The 19,802-nt window shown below is 39.3% G+C and overlaps 1 protein-coding gene across 1 annotated transcript in view; it reads left to right on the top strand.

Moving 5' to 3' along the window:
• The first annotated feature begins 13 nt into the window (after nucleotides 1–13).
• Nucleotides 14–19,802, top strand: part of PGGT1B (protein geranylgeranyltransferase type I subunit beta) — a 33,832-nt gene continuing 14,043 nt past the window's right edge. Inside the window, 3 exon segments of the mRNA XM_061369125.1 lie at nucleotides 14–209; nucleotides 6,075–6,193; nucleotides 14,437–14,504. Coding sequence (XP_061225109.1) covers nucleotides 82–209; nucleotides 6,075–6,193; nucleotides 14,437–14,504 — 315 coding nt within the window. The 5' untranslated portion in view covers nucleotides 14–81.

Raw genomic sequence — 19,802 nt, 5'->3', positions numbered from 1 at the left:
GGGCTGTGACGTAGCCGCGGAAGGGGTGGGTGTCGCCGCGCGTGACGCAGCACTAGCGCGCCGGGCAGGGGTGGCGGGAAGATGGCGGCGGCGGCGCCTTGGTCGGGAGAGGCGGAGCGGCTGGACTTCCTCCGGGAGCGCCATGTGCGCTTTTTCCAGCGCTGCCTGCAGATCCTGCCCGAGCGGTACTGCTCCCTCGAGACCAGCAGGTAGCGGGACGGCATCCGGCGCCTCTGGGAACAGGGGTGGGGGCCGGGGACCTGGCGTGACAGTCGGGCAGTACGGTGGGAGGGCGGGGCGTTTGCCGTTCGCCAGCTTCACCTGTTTCCCCTACAACCGATTTTCTCCGGCGGGTGGTTGCGCTGACGGAAAACCTTTCCTGGAGAGCTGCCGCAGCTGGAGCGGGAAGCAGCAGCAGGAGCACGCCGTGCCGGCCTTGTGAGCCGCAGTGGCCGGAGGGGAAGCGCTGCCTGTAGGATCTGCCCACCATCGCACGGCTCCCCAAAATACGAGTGGATGTACGAGCTTCGTTTGTGCTCGCTTAAGTTCCCCATTATCCACGAGGAAAGACATTTTTGTCCTTTGAATGTATTTAAAGTCTGTGCTTCACTCTTGAAAGCCGATTTTAAAATTGGTGACTTAAGCCTTTTGTTGATTGAAGTCAGAATGCATACTCTTTTACTATTTTTTTTAAATGTAGTAGAATTAATTTAAATCTTCATTAGCTAGTAGAAGAGTTAAAGTACTAGAAAAGTATTTCATTTGGAATGAGGGACAGTTGTAATGGCTTCAGGATCCATTTACTTAAAATTCGTGGTCTTTACATAGAATACGTATATCTGGGGCAGAAGAGAATCAATAGTTTCATTGTCAAGCTGCACTTGATAAAAACTTGGAGACATGTAGAGGGTTTGATACCTCATTCAGCCAGTAAAATCACCAGATGCTTTTCACTTTCTAATGTTTTGCAAGTCACACTGTGAAGAATGCTTACTACCCGTTGATCAAGTCTTCCTGCTGAATCAAGCTTTATTTGACTTGAGAGTACAAACACTTGGTAAAAACGTGTAAGAACTACTATGGATAATGCTGAACTGTGTGGAATAACCCTTTATATTCAGAAGGGAAGTCTGAAATTTTTATTTCAGAGAGATAAGTCATTAAGAATTAACTGATATTTCAGTGTACTTTGCCAGTTATTTTAAATGACAGCACAAGGAGGTCTATGCATGCTGTGCTCTTAAGTATTACAGTTAACAATAACATGCATTCATACTAGAATCATAACGCAAAGGGCTAACCTTGGCCATGCTGTCACGTAGAGAAAGGCTGAAGAAGTGTTCTGCATTAAGAAGGGAAGACCTGATCACAGCCTTCCATTACCAAGAAAACTAGCAACAGAAAAGGTAGGAGTGCACTGCTTACAAGGGCCCATGGTGGTGGGTGTCCTGGGCTACGGAAACAAATTGCTTCAGGGAAAATTGTTTAAATGCAGGAAAGATGTTCTTTGCTGTTGCACAGTGAAGTGTTGCTCCCTTGAAGACCTGGCTTGTCAGGGTCCTGTGTCTTCTCATGTACAGCCCCATGCTCTGCAGGAGGTGGGACTGGTGATCTCCAGCGGTCCCTGACAACCCGGAGGTTTCTGTTCTGTGATTTAGATTGCCAAGCTGTCAGTTTGCTAGTGAGCTGAAGCAGATGCCCTGGTTTACATGGGGTCTTTTGGATTCTTTTTAAATAATGCTAATTATAATGCCAATTGTTTTGAAAATTCTTGAGCAAACAGTGAGTTGTCTGAGGTTAAGCTTAATGTGTGGTCATAGCATTAAATAACCAGTGCCACATGTATTGTACATAATGGTTGAGTAGCTTTGCAAAAAACCACAATTTTCTGAAAACTGGAACTGTCAATTTCAGCTGTTTCAGGATGACTTAATTTTTGGCTAGTGAGCACAGCTTAGCCCTTCAATTAGGATAAAAATGGCAGTCATCTAAACTTATGCATTTTCTTTTAGTTTTTACTCAGCCAGAGGTTTTCTAGTTCTCTGACACTGATTTTCAGATCAGTGTTCTGCAGATATGCATACATATCTGTTAAGAAATTCTAAGCAAGGGATTGAACCATGAATGTGTCATCCCAGTTTGACCTTAAGGGTACTAAGTCTTTTTTTTTTTTTTTGACAAGTACAAGGTCAGTGGGTTCAGGAAGCTGCCTGAGCTGGCACTGCTGCAGAAAGAAATGCTGTTACCGTTTTATTCTTACTTTTCTTGTTCCTGCACTTGTGTGATTCTGTGGAGAATTAGATGGGGAAAATCCAGTAAATTAAAGAGAGAATTGTTAAAAAATATGCCAGTGAGTTGGTTTTACTTCACTGCACTGCAGCAGAAATGGCTGCATTTGTGGACACCAGGCAGTTTAGTAGAGCATGAAATTTTCCACACAGTGCTGGTCCGTTCTGTGTTAGTCTGTAGTTTGTCAAACAATGACAAAGTACAGTGATAAAAGGAATTCAGTACTACCTTTTTTACTCAACATAATGGCTCAAAACCTTTATAATTATTTCTGTTGTTACTGCATGCAGCATCAGCAACAGTAGTTTTTAAGTAAACTTTATCCATGCCTGAAGATAAAGAGCGCTGAATCTGTCATGAGAAACGTCTTTGCTTGCTTGTCTTGGACAGGAACTTAAGACACATGATGTGTGTTTTGTAAGCTTTCAGTAAGTTGATTAAATAAATTTCAGCTGCCAACCTGTGATGCTTGTCTTCCTGAATTAATACACATGTAGTAACTGAAGTGATACAAAGTTTGAGGAAAAGTAACAGCAGAAGTGATGCCAGACTTGGAGGCTGTCTTATAAAGGGTGGCTCTCTATGGAAATAGCTGTATACAAAACTTTTATGCTTCGTGATATGTTGTCAGCTAGGGTGCTGCTAATAGTTTCTTTTTTAGGCTTAGAACATGTAGCTGTTAATTTTCGGTGAGGGAGTAAGGATGCAGTGGCTAGGTGGCTGCATCAGGCTCTATGTCCAATGGTGCCAGATTTTCTTGATTATATGTGAACTCCAGCACACTATGTGGGCTGTTCTTTAATCATGTAGGTGCTGTTAACATAGAGGATCAACTCTCAGTAAGTAAACTGAAACTTAACTATATGTAAACCCACTTTTTACGTTCATCTGATCCGTGTTCTGATCCATCCGCAGCATCCCTGGGGACTATTCATTAGGGACTGGAGTGATAGGACAAGGGGTAATGGGTTAAAACTTAAAGAGGGGAATTTTAGCTTGGATATAAGGAAGAAATTCTTTACTGTAAGGGTGGTGAGGCACTGGAATGTGTTGCCCACGGAAGTTGTGAATGCTCCATCCCTGGCAGTGTTCAAGGCCAGGTTGGACAGAGCCTTGGGTGACATGGTCTAGTGTGAGGTGTTCCTGCCCATGGCAAGGGGATTGGAACTAGATGGGCTTAAGGTCCTTTCCAACCCAAATGTTCTATATTTCTATTCTATGTATTTTTAAGAATAGATGACAGTTATTGTCTGTCTTGTATGTACAGCCTTGTGGGTTTCTACCTAGCTTGCTGCAGTTTCTACTGCTGAAATTGGCATGCTATTTGTGCCTCACTGGAAGTAGCATAGCTGGGGTAACACAGTGTGAAAAAGTCTCTTAAGCAGCTTTCAGTACAACATTGTCTAACATGCTGTTTGTGAAAATCAGAAAATACATGCAAGGTTTCCAAGAAATAATTTACTGTAGCTGAACAGTAGCTTCCTTGTTTTTTTGGGTTTTTTTTTTTTGTTTTTTTTTTTTTTTTTTTTTTTTTTTTTAATAGGAGTAGTGGTTTTGCTTGAAAAAAGTAGGTTATTATCCAGAATCAGATTTTGGGTTACAAAGACTTGATAAACAGCAAAAGTTGATACAAGCCTTGAAGTATTATTTTTTGCACTTCAAAGGGCAGGTTTTCAGTCTTCAGGTGGCTTAAAAGATACTCTTGTTCCACCTTTGTGTAAAGTATACATTTTTAGCTTTCTATACTCAAAACTTATTTGTAATAATAATAAGAAGGCATGGTTTAGAACCCAAAGATTATAGAATAAGTTTACACTTTCTGCCATGAATACTTGTACTAGTGGAGCTGTACGCTGTTCCATGTTGGGGTTTCAGGTTCGTAGTTTCATTTTTTTGCGAGGATCTTTAGAGTTCCATGGAGGGATTTTTGAAGAAGGAATGTGCTTGAGCAAGTCCAGAGGAGGCCATGAAGATGATCAGAGGGCTGAAGCACCTCTCCTGTGGAAACAGGCTGAGAGAGCTGGGCTTGTTCAGCTTGGAGAAGGGAAGGCACAGGGGAGACCTTACAGGAGCTTCTAGTGCCTAAAGGGGGACTAAAGAAGTCTGGAGAGGGACTTTATGCAAGGGCCTGTAGGGACAGGACAACGGGGAATGGCCTAAGCTGACAGAGGAGAGGCTTAGATTAGACAGTAGGAAGAAACTCTTCACTGTGAGGGTGCTGAGGTGCTGGCACAGGTTGTCCAGAGAACACGTGGCTGCCCCATTCCTGGCAGTGTTCAAGGCCAGGTTGGATGGGGCTTAGAGCAAGCTGTGGAAGATGTTCCTGCTGGTGGCAGAGGGATTAGAACTAGATGATCTTTAAGGTCACTCCCAGCTGTAATTGTTCTGTGATTCTGTGTTAATGTCAGTGTTCAATATCCAGGCAGGTTACAGATTAATACCTTTTGTTTGCAAGAATGGTATGAAAAGCAATGGAAAAGCTGAGAGTTAAAGTAAAAGATAGGGGGGAAAAAAAGAATCAGAGGATGTCAAAAAAGGTAAAAAAAAATCAAGTAACTTCAGGTTAACAAGTCACCATTATTTATCTGAGTTCTGGCCGTTGTTTGTGCTATGTAATACTAGCAGTTTTGAAGCAGCAGTTGTTGATTTAAATTCTGGTTGTGAATGGCCAGGCAATGACTATAGCAGCCTGTCAGCCCTCCAGTAGCAAAGTCACCCTTTGAGGTTGTGTCACTGTAGTGAGATGAGTGTCTGCTGCATCATTATTTGGCTGCTGTTATTTAATTAGAAGAATTCTATTGAGGGTGTGTTTGGGCTGACTCACATCACCATTTTGTCTTTGTTCTTACTGTTGGTGCTCCTGGGGCAGAACCACATGCAAAAAATACGTGGCTGCAGAGTCTTCTGTCCACATCTGTCTCCCGTCATCAGAAGTGCCTACTACTGGCAGACAAGGTGGCTCATCAACTTGTGACTTACTGCAAATTATAACTTAAGTCTCCGAAGGAAAGCTGGCATTATCTTCTGAAGTTAGTTTGCTGAAGTGTAGTTTCTGCCTGCTTAGCAGCTGTTTCACAGTCCATCATCTTACATGGTGAAAGGAGAGCAGGAGTTCCTAGAAGAATAGTCAGATGCAAGGGTGGGTGGCAGAATATTACATCTTTCTAATTTTAATCTTGAGTCAGAGCTTCCAAGGTACCATTACATTAACATTTTCTCTCATAGGAAGCTGTCTCAAATTCCTAACACAGTGCCATTGCTTTGGTGGTCTGTCAGAGCAAGTAAAGCAGCTGCTTGAGGGTTTAAACTAGATGACATACTTTAAACTAGATGACTGCAATGGCCTGAGGTGAAAACAAAACCCTGAAAGAAGGTGTTAACATAAGGTATGGTAGCACATCCTTATGGAAGGAAATGGGCTGTGTGCGAGAAAGACATTCAGCATGATAGCTGTTTCACTCTTGCATTGAATTTGAAGCACTTGATTTTTGGTGTTTTAATTTAGTCATCCATGCTTGCAAGAAATGAGTACCTTTAGATGGTGATTCTTCCTGTGTGCCTGTTTATACATTGATTAGTTACAAAGGAAGCCTTGCTGTTTGACATCTTACAGAGAAATGTTTACAGTACAAAGACCATAATTTCATCATGCTTTCTGAGCTAGGCTCTATGTGTTGCACCACTGTCAAAGGCTGAAAATTCATAGATATATGTTTCTGCAGCCATTTGTTAATTTCCCCATGATATTTATGGTGGGAAGTGTAAGTCTTATCTTTTTCTTTTAGGTTGACAATTGCATTTTTCGCACTCTCTGGTCTGGATATGTTGGATTCCTTAGATGTGGTGAACAAAGATGATATAATAGAATGGATTTATTCCCTGCAGGTCCTTCCCACAGAAGACAGTGAGTGAGTTTTTAGTTTTTTTTATTGATATTAACATCTTTACTTTTGCCTTTTACCTGGGGAATAGTGGTAATAGCCTCTTGGTTTTTATAATATACAAAGTTGACCTTCCTGAAGTGCTGTCCTGGTAATTCCAGATGGATATGTTAAGCAAGTCCTAGAAATACATCTCTCTACATTAATAAAGCTAGAAGCAGCAGTTAGTTTAGCTTTTTAATGTATGCAAGTTGAAAAACTGGAATGTATTTGAAGATAAGACAGTATAAAATAGCATAATGAAGTTGCATCTTTAAGCATCTCAGAGGAACATTTCACCTGGTTTTAAAGGAAATGCATATGTTATGTAAGATTACAAATACCATAGTGATTATATTGACTTCCACTAATTGTAGCTATTCCAGGAACTTCACAGGTTATGGTTATTTGGAATATCTTTTGGAAAATGGAAGGTGTCAGTTACGAAGCAGAAAGGATTAACTCAGTTCCTGCTTTAAAATGAATAATCTTTTCCTTAGATCTGTGAAGCTTAAAGTTACCTAAGTTTTCAGGAGTAATGGTGTTTCTACATCCCAGCTGTCCTCAGACTGGAAGTTGCAGATCCAAGCCAGAGAGGGAGCACACAGGAAGAGTCCTTTTCCTGGTAACTTGGCAGAAGTCAGGGAGGTGCTCTTTCTGTGGTTAGTTGCTCTTGGCAATTTTTAATATGGCAGCGCATGTGAATGGTTAATAGCAATAGAGGGGGCAAAAGGGAGGGAGATGCAGGTGAGATGATTACTGCTTTGTGGCAGGAAGTGCTGAAATGTGAAGTGATGGTGCTCTACGCTGGTCTCTAGCGAAAAGGTAATTCCAGGTACTCCTCTATAGAGTCTTGAACGTGTACTTCATATGTTGCATGGTTGTAGAAAGAAAATTGTCTGTTTCCTTATAATATCTAGTCTAATTATATACTTAAAATTAGGTCTTCCCTAAAAGCAGTTCTATGAAAGGAAAGCATTTTTATGAAGTAAGCATGTGGCAGTCAAGATTGACGATGCTTAGTTTTTACAGTTACAAAAAGGTCCTTTTTATTATTCTGGAGACTTGAGAGCCACCCCAGGCATTAGTGCTAATAGATTTGTTTTCTTACGTTGTATTCCAGGACTGATTCTAGAAAATTAGGGGTTTGGATCACATAATTATTCCCACAACATTTTTAATTGTGAGAAGGTTCCTCTCCTTTAAGGTTAAAAATTTTTTTCCATGATGTACATGTTGGAGTTTTTTAGGAGTTGCTCACTTTCTGATCTTATCCCAGTTTTCAGGAGTGTATTCTGAAAGAACAGTGAAGTTTGCAAGAAGAGAGAGTAGAGTAGGCGTTTTTTTGTTTGTTTAATAGCATGCAATAGTTCGTGGGAGGGTGTTCTAACTAGCCAATGTTTGGAATAGTCCCATTGTCAAGAACCTCAGAAGAAGACAGGTATTAATTTCAGCATGCAGATGTGGAGCTAAGTCTAAGGGCACAGCTGAGATATGCTCCTCTTTTTTTCTGGCTATCATCATAAAGCTGTGGGAGAGTAGCTTTAGGAGGGCACTTTTGGGAGTGAATTCTGTCCTCTTAAGTAATTAGTATTTCCTTTTCACCAGAACAAACTTCCCTTCAATACTAGATTTTTGTATCAGATTGTAAAAACTCTGCTGTTCTTACACACTTAGGCTTTTGGTGATAAAGCTATCTGATCACTTGACTCCTAAAATTCAGCATTATTTTTGTTCCATTTTTACCTCATCTGATGGACAATTGAGGGTGCAAAACGTAAACCATACCAGCATCAGCAAGTTAGATATTGGATGACTACATGCGCAGAAGAGAATGTATACCCTCCTGTAGAGTTTACTTCGAATAAAATGTATTCACTTTCTTTTTTTTAATCCTGGGTGTGTGCAACCTTTTGTTGACAGCCCCCCAGCATTAGAGCCCTGACACTCTCTTTTTCCTCTTTGAAGTAGCTAAACCCTGGTAGGCTGTAGATGTCAAGTTGTTAGTTTTGAAATGCTTGTGCATCTCTAAAGAGAATGGTTGCTAGCTTGATGCATCAGAATCCTTCCAAGGGAAAAAAAAAAAGCAGCCTTTACATTGCTTTTACATAAACTTTCTATTGCAGCTTTTTTTTACATGCTTGCTGATAAATGTATTTTTTTTATGGAAGATTTAGAATTTTAATGTTCTTAATCACACTTTTATGGTGTAGGTTCCGGTATGATGAATTCCAATAATCTTGCCTTAAGTAAGTGTATTGTACTTTAAACAAGTCTTTACTGATTTTGTCTGTGTGACTGAAAACTTAAGTCTTGGGGCTTGTTTTTGATCGTGTCACTGTTTGAATTCTTAAAGTGAGCAAAAAGAGAACTCCTGTAATTCTCATCAGAAGAAATAAATTTCTCTGCTGTTCATGTGTTTCCCTCTAAAGGTTCCATATCCAGAGTGCTTGAGTTGACTTTTATTTGAAGTACTTTTTAAGATGGCAAATTCAATTTCGTTTGAGCACTACTGCTACTTAGTAATTTTTCAAATGAATGTGAGACAGAACAGTTGATGGTCTGCAAACTTAGTGTTTACTTGTTTTTATCGGTAACAATTACAGTAGGTATACTGGCTAGGATAGAACTCATTTTTCCCATAGTAGCCTGTTTGCTGCTGTGTGTTGGGCTTACGGCTAAAACAGTGCTGGTAACTAACACAATAGTGCTGGAACTACTGCTAAGCAGTGCCTGCACAGCCTCGAGGCTGTCTCTCTTTCCATCTCTATATTCTGCATCCTCCTGTGAGTTTATTGTGACTGTTGCAAAAAAACATAATGTCCTTTAGGTACCATAATTTCAGTTGAAGTGTTCAAGAGATTGACTCAGTACCAATTCTAATTAGGAGAGAATGGCATGTTACACATGCAAGCTGGCTCTCCCACAGAAACCTACCATCTTTAGCCGTAGGCTTAGTCTGATTACTGTCTTTGAAGGACCCCTGTCTTCTATAACTCTTGCAAAGTAGTTTGGCTTTATAGTCCTTACATTTGGGCCATAGTACTTCTCCTCTGCTTTTAGTAAATGCTCTGCTTAGGCCTATGGCTGATACATGTTTTTGTTTTGTGTGTTCACTGCAGAAAGACCATGCTGTGTTTCCTTTCAGAAAGAAGTTGAAATCTTGAAAAAAATAAAAAGTTTTTTTTTTCATTTTGTGGAGGGTGGTGCTCTCTTACAAGCCTTATCAGTAATTATATGTATTTAGACTTAGACTTGCTTTTGAAAGTGTTAGTAAAGTTGGAAAAGGGTTGACAGGAGATCCTGCTTCTGTTGAGTGTTCTTAAGATTATTGTTATGTCAAGACTTTTACTATTTTTCTTCTCATAAGGCAGCTCCTAGACTGAATTTCCAATTGAAGTACAACTCTTGGCTCTGTGTTCAAGTAATCTAAATACAGACAGACAGTGGAGACACTCATCCACCATCCTCCCCCACAGCAACATTTGCATGTGTTTGGCCCTTTTTGAGAGCTGGTTTAGCTTGTTGAAGTGGAAGAAAGCATTCATTTATTTGTCTAGCAGAAGGTTAGCTTTGTGTTCTGTTTGTGAACCGGGTTGGCTGGGAGTGCTAGTGCCAGTGCCAGCCTTACGAAAGAGAGAGAGAAGAAGATTGTGCTTTCTGACAGCAGGCTGCTTCACTACCTTTGCTGTACTGAGGAGTGCCACCAAAAGGAGAGCTGAGACTTATTTCATTTGTGGGTCTGGACCCCCAAAACCCGTGCATAGAAGGCTGAAAACCAGTACACTACATGAGGGACCTAAAGCTTTCTTCTGTCAAAGTCTAAATTTAGATAATTAATGATTATTCTTTACTTGTGTGTCAGTACTGAAGAAAATGGGTAAAATGACATTGACTGTTTTTTGAGATCATTGTTACATGTGACCTTTCTGATTGTGAGTTTCTTCAGCAAAAATACCAATTTTGCTCCAACATAACCTTCTTCAGTGGCTGCATATGAAGTGTTTAACTGGATGTGTAATGGACTTTGATTTTAGAGAATGCAGCTTTACTTTTTATGACATATTCTAGTGCTTTGATTTGTAAGAATTAACTATTTTTTAGCCCTAGTTCAGGAAGAACTGTGTATGCTTACTTTTGTCTGGATGTACTACTGTCAGCCTGTGTTAAAGCTGTGACTTCTTGTGTTAAGATTTTAGTGATGTATGTAATCTTGCTTCTGTCTGTACTTGGCAAAATGAGAAAAGCCTTGGAATGAGAGGAATGCATTGGTAACTGAATGGGATGAAGCAGTGGTAAAAGTTATTGATCTTCCCATGGAAGACAAATCATAAAAGATAAATAACTGAAATGTCCTATCTGTAACAAAAGAGCTGCCAGGATAAGTCATCTGTGGTCATGACTTGAAGCTCTGTTACTTGTTTTGAGGACTTTCTGACCTATATACACGTAAGTAATGTGGGTTTATTCATGGGAAGGTCTTGGCTTTTGATATAAATGTGGAGTCTTTTGGTATGGGAAAGGGTTAATTTTCTTTAGTTGCCTTGCTGGATGTGAAAAGTTTTTCCAGGTGTGTTTTGGTCAATGTGCAAAAGTAATAGTAGTAGTCATGCAGCAGTTGATGAAATGTCTTACTTTTTTTCGCTGTTCCAAGCTCTTTCAGTATTTAAATATGCTTAATTCTGAAAGTGAACACTAGTTGGTGCCATTTCATAACTGCAGCTGTACTTGATGCTTCAGCAGACTGTGCTGACAGACTGTGCTGAGGCTGAACTAGTCACTCCAGCAATTTTTTATTAGGGACCTACAAGAGGGAGTCCATAGAAATCTGGAGAGGGACTTTTTACAAGGGCATGTAGTGACAGGACAAGGGGGACGGCTTTAAACTAACAGGGGAGATTTAGATCAGACGTTAAGAAAAATTCTTCCCTGTGGTGTTGGTGAGGCACTGGCACAAGTTGCCCGAAGCAGCTGTGAATGCTCCATCCCTGTCAGTGTTCAAGGCCAGGCTAGACAGGGATTTAAGCAATCTGGACTAGTGGAAGGTGTTCCTGCCTGTGGCAGGAGGTTGGAACTAGGTGATCTCTTATGGTCCCTTCCAACCCTGTTTGTGGTTCTGTGGCATAAACTGCGATCATATCCTTTTAATTAGTGTATGTTTAAATTCTAATTCTGTTTCTGATTCTGACAAGCTGTTTGTGATTCAGGAAAATAGGCAAAAGTTTCATTAGCTCTACTAAGCTGTTATGTGATATAGGAAGTGCAAGGACTTTTACAAAAATCATAAACCCAGTTTTGCTGAAGATGAGGTGATGTGCATAAACTGAAAGACAGTGGGTTTTCCCCAGTTCCACTTTGGTTTCTATTTGGTTTTGAACTTGTATGTTTAGAGGAAGCTAAAAAACACCAATTGAGATATGATGTCAGTGCTTCAGAGTCATCTGATTAGAAGTTAATATGCTTTTACACTTCCTTTGCTCAGCATGCTGTTTAATTCAAGAGTTGTAACTAAAAATTTAGCAATTTACTTGTAATCCCAAAAGTCTGGAAAGCATCTATTGCATACACATTAATGACAAAGGATTTTTTTTGTTTGGGGGAGGGGATAAAATTCCTTTTAAAGATTATGCAGTAGTAAGGGCATTGAAGAGCCATGCTGTTCTCTTTCTCCTAGTATCCAGTGTGTAAATTCTGGAATGTGAGATCATAAGTCACTGACATAAAGAGTCAGAATAGATTTTAAATCAGTGACAGCAATACAGTTAAAAATCCAGTAGTTTAAAATTACCAATGCTGGGTTTTAGTTAGTAGCAGTTTAATAGTACAAGAAAAGTTTTTAAATATTACATACAAATTGAACATCTAAAGCAAGTAACAGATCCTGATTTCATTCATGTACTTTATTTTAAACTCTTTTTTTCAGAGTAGCTGTCAAGTCAGAAGTCAGTCAGAGTGACCCACTAAAACTACAGTAACTTGAGCTCTTTGCTTTCACACTGCCATTTCTACCTTGGTAATGAATTACAAGCTACAGTCTGGAAGTCTAGAGATGAGGATCTGTCTTTCTGGGATGAATCCTTCCATCTAGCAACTAACAGCTGAGTTCAGTTTGACTGCAGAGCTGTCCTGATTGTAGCATGTTTTAATTTGCAGCAGGGCAGAACAGCTGTGTGCTGGTAAGGTAGCGACTGTTTTCTGGGTGAAGGTCTTCCACATTAGTGCCTTTTCAAACTGAATTTTGTAGTTTACTTAAGCAGTTAAGATAGATTCATTTTTATCAAAAATGGGCAGAGTGAATGGTGATTTTTTTTTCCACAATGTCACCTAGGGAATTTGGTGTATAAGAAGTAGGAATTCTGGTTCTCTGCTTACTGATCCATTTACTTTGTCCTGTTTTTCATATTGTGATGCTTTTGGGCCAGTGACTCTCAGGACAGCTGTGTATGCTTTCTTTATTTTTTTTTTTTTTTTTTTGCCTACAAATACTCTGTTTTCTGTTTGTGGATATGACTTACCAGTTCCGGTGCAGGCTGAAATGACCTCTGTTACACCTGTAGTATCATCAAAAAGTACTTTTGTTTGAAAGGTGGGGGAAGTGGAGAGTTGCAGGTGGTTCACTCCATGTAAATTAGATACAAAAATTTATTTGGTAGAGAAACTAATTTACATACTTTAATGAAGGCAACTACTTAGACTGATAAGAGCTTATAGTTTAAATGTTGCATACATGCAGAATGTATTTAAAATTAGAAGCCAACATGCTGTCATGGTTTAAGCCCAGCTGGCAACTCAGGACCATGGAGCTCATCACTTTCTCCACCTCTCCTCCTCCCACTCCTGGAGGGATGGGGAGGAGAATCGAAAGAAATAACAAGGGAAGAGAACACAACCGCTCACCACCTGCTGACCTATACCCAGCCTGACCCGAGCACAGAGTAACTGGGGTAACTGCCCCCAGTTTATATAGTGGGCATGATGTGCTGTGGTATGGAATACCTCTTTGGCTGGTTTGGGTCAGGTGTCCTGTCTCTGCTTCCTCCTGACTTCCCCTCCTCCCTGGCAGAGCATGAGACTCAGAAAGTCCTTGCTCAGAGTAAACATTACGTAGCAACAATTAAAAACATCAGTGTTATCAGGGTTGATCCCAGGCTGAAAGTCAAAACCACAGCACTGCACCAGCTACTAAGAAGGAGAAAAATGTCTGCTACTGCTGAACCCAGGACACATGCTGATAAATGACACCAGAACTGGTAGACCATATTTCATAGTGATGTTTTTAGGACTTTCAGCTTTATAATTATTTTTGTTTCGTTAGTGTGGTGCAATTTTCCTTAATCTTCATGATTAGAGGCTGGAGAGATGAGGGGCAGATGATCGGTGGGAAAGATGGGGAGAGATTTAAGAACACCCAAGTGACATTGAGCTATGGCATTCGTTAGACTTTTACTTTCAGAGGGTGAGGAGCCAAGTAATTGAATTTTTGCCATGCAGAAGCAGATTTGAACCCTGCAAACCTGTACTTATTTCTAGACTGTGGTGCACACTTCTTTATGCTGGATGCTCACTTATTGTGACATGTTTCATTATACTGAGTCACTAACAGAAATGTTTGATAGCTGCAGCCTCTTGTTTTGGGTGAGATAAAAATGGCTTCAATTGAAAACTTACCTTTCACATCATATTAACTGCTTCATTCTGACAGTACTGAGTTAGATCAGTGGTAGCTCACAACTGCAAATGGTTTGTCCTTTTACATGTTGCAAAGTATCTTAAAACAACTCTGCTTGGGAACCGATGGTATTACCAGGCAGGAATCCAGAGAGGAGGAAAAAAATCTGTTAACTCTGGCTCTGGGCACTTTTCCAGGAGAGCAATCACTTTTTTCTCTTTTTTTTTTTTTTTTTTTTGTGGCAAGTGTGGAAAACAGTTCTGTGCTGATATGAGCACTGTATTTCCACCATATCAAAGTAATCTGTTGCTTCGTCATTACAGCAGGATCAGGTTTACTTGTGGTTTTGTTTGGGGTTTTTGGGTTGTTTGTTTTTTTTTTAATTAGACTGAAAACAAACTGAGTTTGGGAATATACTGAAAGACACGTGCAAACTCTAGTAATGCTGTCAGTCGTGTTGATCTAACAGGTCTTAAGCTTGACTAGAGAGTTATTATTTTATAATGAGTGCTTCAGCAAAACAAGGTAATTAAGTCCTTATTTTTGTATTTTTTCCAGGATCAAATTTGGATCGCTGTGGGTTCAGAGGCTCTTCGTATTTGGGAATGCCATTCAGTCCCTCCAAGGTCAGTTCATTGAGAATGTGTAGCGTGTCTGAAATATTTTCAGATAGGCAATAAATAATCATGTGGGGTTTTTTTATAATATTAACTGCATAATCACAGAATACATGGAAAACAGGGATTTTTGTGCTGTTAACGCACCACAATGTTTGCAGACCGTTTTAAGAAACATGTATAAGAAACATACTAAAATGGTACCACTCACGTTTCCAGGACAGTGAAAAAATTGATCTGCAAACTGGGGCTTCTCTCAGTGTACTTTCACTGTTCTTTGATGTTACTGAAGTAGGAAAACTTCTCTACCTCAAGAGCTATCACCTGACAGAGAAGGGCGTAAACCTCCATATTAAATGGTGCTTAATACACAGTACTTCAGTATTTCTCTTCCTGTGATGAAACAAGCATATCCACTGAAAGATAGTCAAGTCTCTGCTCATCCCAGTTTTTCTTGACCATAAAAGAGGATGGTTTGAAGCCCATGGAACTGAGGTTCTAGAGAGTTAAATCTGTATACAGAAAGAAAGTGCCCATAATACAAGAGAAAAAGGTTAGCAGAGGCTGCTAAAGAAGGTATAGAGGTCTGATGGGTTCAGAAGAAGAAAGTTGAAGCCAGTGTGCAAGGAAGGACTGTGAAAGATACAGTAATTCTATCCTCTATTTAAGAGTGAGAAGTCAAATCTCACCGAAGAGTGGATGAAAAATCTGCAAGACCACTAATGTATCACCAAGTGTTTGATTTTTGTAGCAAGATTTCAAATATAAATAAATGGATCTTGGGATCTGAAATTGAAAGCAAGAATAGACATCTGATACACTGATGACTGTAAAAATGTTTGTTAAAATGCTTGAACTAACGTGGCTGTGAAGGTAGCACAGCAGCCTGTTTTGACCTTATTTTTGTTTACTCTTAACATCATAACTTCATATTTCTGAGTAATTTGTATGAATGTTAATCTACATTGGAGTAATAACTGCATATGCCTCCTTGCATAGCAAATCATCCAAGTACTCATAGCAGTAATATTCAGGAGTAGCACTTTCTAACAAGGGAAGATAATTGTGAAGAGAATTTTTTACATCTCTACATGGGGTGCTACGGCTGCCCATCACAGGGAAGGTAATCTGTCTCTTAATTTGCATTGGTATTACACTACAGATGGTGTCTTCAGTGTGCTCACACTGTAGTAGCAAGATGAATTCATCATCTGTTTTATTTGGAATTGACAATTTAGTTGGCAATCCAACTACCTGATGAGCTTGAAAATAGGGAAACTTCTACGTAAAACCTAAACCAGTTTGGGATCTGTATTAGTGACTTACTGGGATGCTTTGTTAAAAATAAAGTTAGAAGACAAAATAGTAGATACAATTTCAGTGTAGTTGTATAAGAAAAATACTGGTTTTACTCAAAAGGAAAATGTTTTTCTTTGATAAGTCACGTAAGCTGAGATCATGCTATTATTAGGGCATAGCAGCATTATAAAATAAATTAAGACAAAATTTTACCAAACTGAGATGATAAAAAAATTATCAGTCATGTTTCCTCAAAGATCTGGGTCAGTGCTGTGTGGTGCATTCTTTTGACAATCTTTTTCAAATCTTCCCCATTTGAAGAGCCAGTTCTGGGTATAGTTTGAAATCTTGTAAAGGTCCATGAAGACAGAAAGTCCGTAAGATAGTCAAAGCATCATTATCCCTTCCCATCACTTTCTGATGTTTAACTCTCGACTTCCAATAGTACATGCTTCATAATTAAATATTCTCTTCTCAAGAAATGTGTTGCGGCCCATCACTGTCTTGTAATGCGTTAGCCAATCTGCAGAAGGGACAGAGGCATGAAATCGAATAGGCTGCAGCAGTTACCTACAGGACAATAACCTTTGAAAACTCTTTTGCAAATGGACAAGTTTTTTGTTCAAGCATTGCTGTACTACTTTCATTGCATCTGCTTTAGAGAGATCAGATCTGCTTGATCTATCAGCATACAAATATACAAAGTATTTTCAGTAGTATTGCCCTAGAATGTTCTGAAATTACTCAGAAAAACTTGGAAATCCACTTTGAATTATGTTTAAGGTCTTATGATTTTTCTGTTCATCATTTTAAAATATTCTCTGTCTTGAAAAACAATTTTCAGAAAAGCCTGTAAGCATTTTGGATTTGCATTGACAGTTGCTATTTATTACGTGCCACTCCAGTGATTTCATTCTTGAACTCTGAGAAAATGCCACACTGGATGTCCCCAGATCTCTTCTGTCATTAGGGACCCTCCAAAATAATAGAAAAAGGCAAGGGATATGTTACAATTTCAAACTTTACTAAATAATACCAGGATAGCTCATTTGGTTTTGGTCTGGGGTTAGTTCGGGCTTTTGAGCTGTTACCCCTTCAGTGCCTGAATGTAGTAGCTATGAAGCTCTTTGTGACTGTAGTAAAAGCAAAACCTTACCCACATGACCAACTCAACACAGCTGTAACAAGCCTTAACAATCCTAACTGAAAATGGATGCAGAGGGCTGCTTCTGTCACTGCATTTAAAATGAATCATTTAAAATAGGGTAACAATTATTTTCTGAAATGGCTTCAGATTCTGCAGCCTGTCTGATCTGGTGTTACTGGAGTTTAAACTGACTTTTTACTTTAGAGGTGAACAGATGGGCTTAGGTCTTTTCAGTCTCTTTAAGGTGCTATGAAACAGTTTTAGAGGCTAGATAAAATACCTGGAACTTCTGTGTAAGATTGCAGTAAATAACGTGCTTTTACTTGGGGAAGAAAGGTATGATTTTGTTCCCAACACACTGTATATTCTTAAAGCTAAAGAATCCATATTTGTAACACTGATGCCAGGTGGGAGAATAAAGTTTTTTGAAAGTGACACTCTGCTTGTGAAGTATGTTATGTAGGAGTATGGTTACTAGCATTCTTTAAAGGAGAGATCTTACCAATGGTTTTGCAGCAGCGAGAGTTTCTCAGCTGTCTTTGCAGTGGTCAGTGGGAATTGTTGGTGACCAAGAGTTATGTTTAAATAGCTGTTCTGGACCATGTGATAGGGAACATTATCATGTCACTGAACCAGATTTAAATGTTTAAAAGCTTCCCCTCGCCCTGCGTCTTTAGCATCAGTTTTTTTAAGGAAGACTCAGATTGTAGAGTCCATGGTGCTAATACCCATGTAGCAGAACTGTTTTACTCCATCACCAGCATCCAAGTTAATCTGTTTACTGTGTGACTTAGTGACAATAGATAATGGTGAAGCAGACGGAAATAGACCAGTACTGTTTGGCACGGGCTGTGGGAGCATAACCTTGAAAATAGGGGAGTTAACACCCCTGTTAGCAAAAGGGAGTCTCATACCAGTTGCAAGGCACATGAGATAATGGTCTGTGGTGGCTCCTCCCCAGAAGTACCTCTCTCTCTTGCTCTCTCTCAACCTGGAATCCTGGAACTCTGAAACACTTACAGACCGTACTTACTACAATAAGTGAATTGTAAGAGAGAACGAGACCAGCCTATATCACCACTGTTGTCTTCTCTGCCCCTCTCTGCACCCGTGTATTAGTTCAGATCGGTAGAGGGCACTTTTGTAAGAACAGTTTAAAAAGAGCTCGCTCCAAAAGAGTGAGACCCACAAACTAGGCCCCTTTTAAGGCAAACTAAACTAGAAGCTGCACTCTGAGTGAACTTCTCTATTAGTGGGCTGCTCATCCATGGAGCCAGACTACAGGCTGCATGGGCTGTGAAGTGCATATGGTGTAGGCAGTTGCACCTCAGCACCTACTGTTCTGCCCTCCAGACCTGTTCCTGTTGCATTACTCCTTCATGTAGTATATCCTTGCTAGATTAAATATATTTATTCTGGTTGTTCAGTCTAAGTGTTCAACAATCCATCCACAGTTTAATAGCTTTCTTGTTGCCAGTTTTTGAGATGTAACTTCTGCTATTCTTAAAATAACTTTAAACTGATTGTATGTACAGGCAACAGACATCATTGTTTGCTCTATATGCATCATACAAGCATAGTTTGTAGTCTTTATTAAAACTACCAGACTTGCAAAATTCTGTATACCTCTGGAACTGCTGAAACCCTGTTCTGGAAAAAGCAGTGTGCTGCTGCTACACCCTGAAACGTTTGCATAGAAAATGAAGTACAGTTAGAATCTTTGCATTGTCTGGATATAATGGGGATTGATATAACTGTTTTGGGGAGGATGGCAATACATAGTTTCACGAGCATACAGTATATGTGATTATCACACTTTGTTTTTACTGCAGCAAGTAATAGTATAATAGAATTACTAAAATACAGAATTCATTAAAAATATGGTGCTCAGTTATTTAAACTTGCTCGTAGGCTACCAAAGCTTTATAGACAATATGGCATTAGCATGTGTATAGAAAAGTACAATTAAAAAAAAAAATAAAACCTTCTGAAGTGGGAATTTTTAATTTATGTAGACATTGTGTGAAAAATCATCTCTTGAAAGAGAATGTTGTTTGAGAACTACAGATGCCTTAGAAAACTTCCTGAACATCCAAGCACACTTGTAGTATTTAGAACACCTGGGTAGAGTTTTCCTAAATGCAGTTTTCAAAAGCAAGTCCTTAGAATATCCTTATCCTTAGAATAAACTTTCCTTGCTTAGCAAATACAGTCTACCTCTGGAAATTACGTTTTCAAATATAAAGTCAAACTTTTACACTATTGTCTATTACTGTTCAATCATTCCTGATATCAGTTGATTTGGAGATGAACTACCTATTAAAGTGTGTGAACAGCAGTGATGAACAGTTAACACTGATATGCACACTCTGGCATTTTCAGTGTGTCTGTGTGAAACAGAGGCATCTTCTGTACATCCAAGTAGGAAGAAATCAAGTGTTCTTCTCAATCCAGTTTAATTTCAATTATATACATGTTTAAAAACTTAGTTTTCTTTGGTAACTGCTGATGGGAGCTGCCACATTTTATAAGTGTTTGGTCCTAATATTGAGAACCTTTCCAGGAATTTTTCATCAAATAGTGTGTCTTGTATTCTGTTTGACAAAGTATGTGCAAAGCTTTAGCTACAGATACAGAGAATTGTTTCAAGGCAAGAACTGTTTCAAAACTGGCTTTTTAAACTGGAGACATGCTTTGCTTACAATTACTAATTAATTACATTAAAACGAATACTTTTTTGTCAGGGCAAATTCATGTCACCCTATATGTCTGGACTTTTTGTGCAGAATTTTATATTTTAAATAAGTTGAGGCATCACAAGAGTTAAGCTGCTTATAATGAAATTTCCAAGGGGAAGGTAT

Source organism: Neopsephotus bourkii, unplaced genomic scaffold, assembly GCF_033783945.1.
Source record: "Neopsephotus bourkii isolate Nb327-2 ecotype Australia unplaced genomic scaffold, CSIRO-AGI_Nbou_v1 NB_1476, whole genome shotgun sequence".
NCBI lineage: Eukaryota > Metazoa > Chordata > Aves > Psittaciformes > Psittacidae > Neopsephotus > Neopsephotus bourkii.
This window is presented reverse-complemented; position numbering and strand designations above follow the sequence as displayed.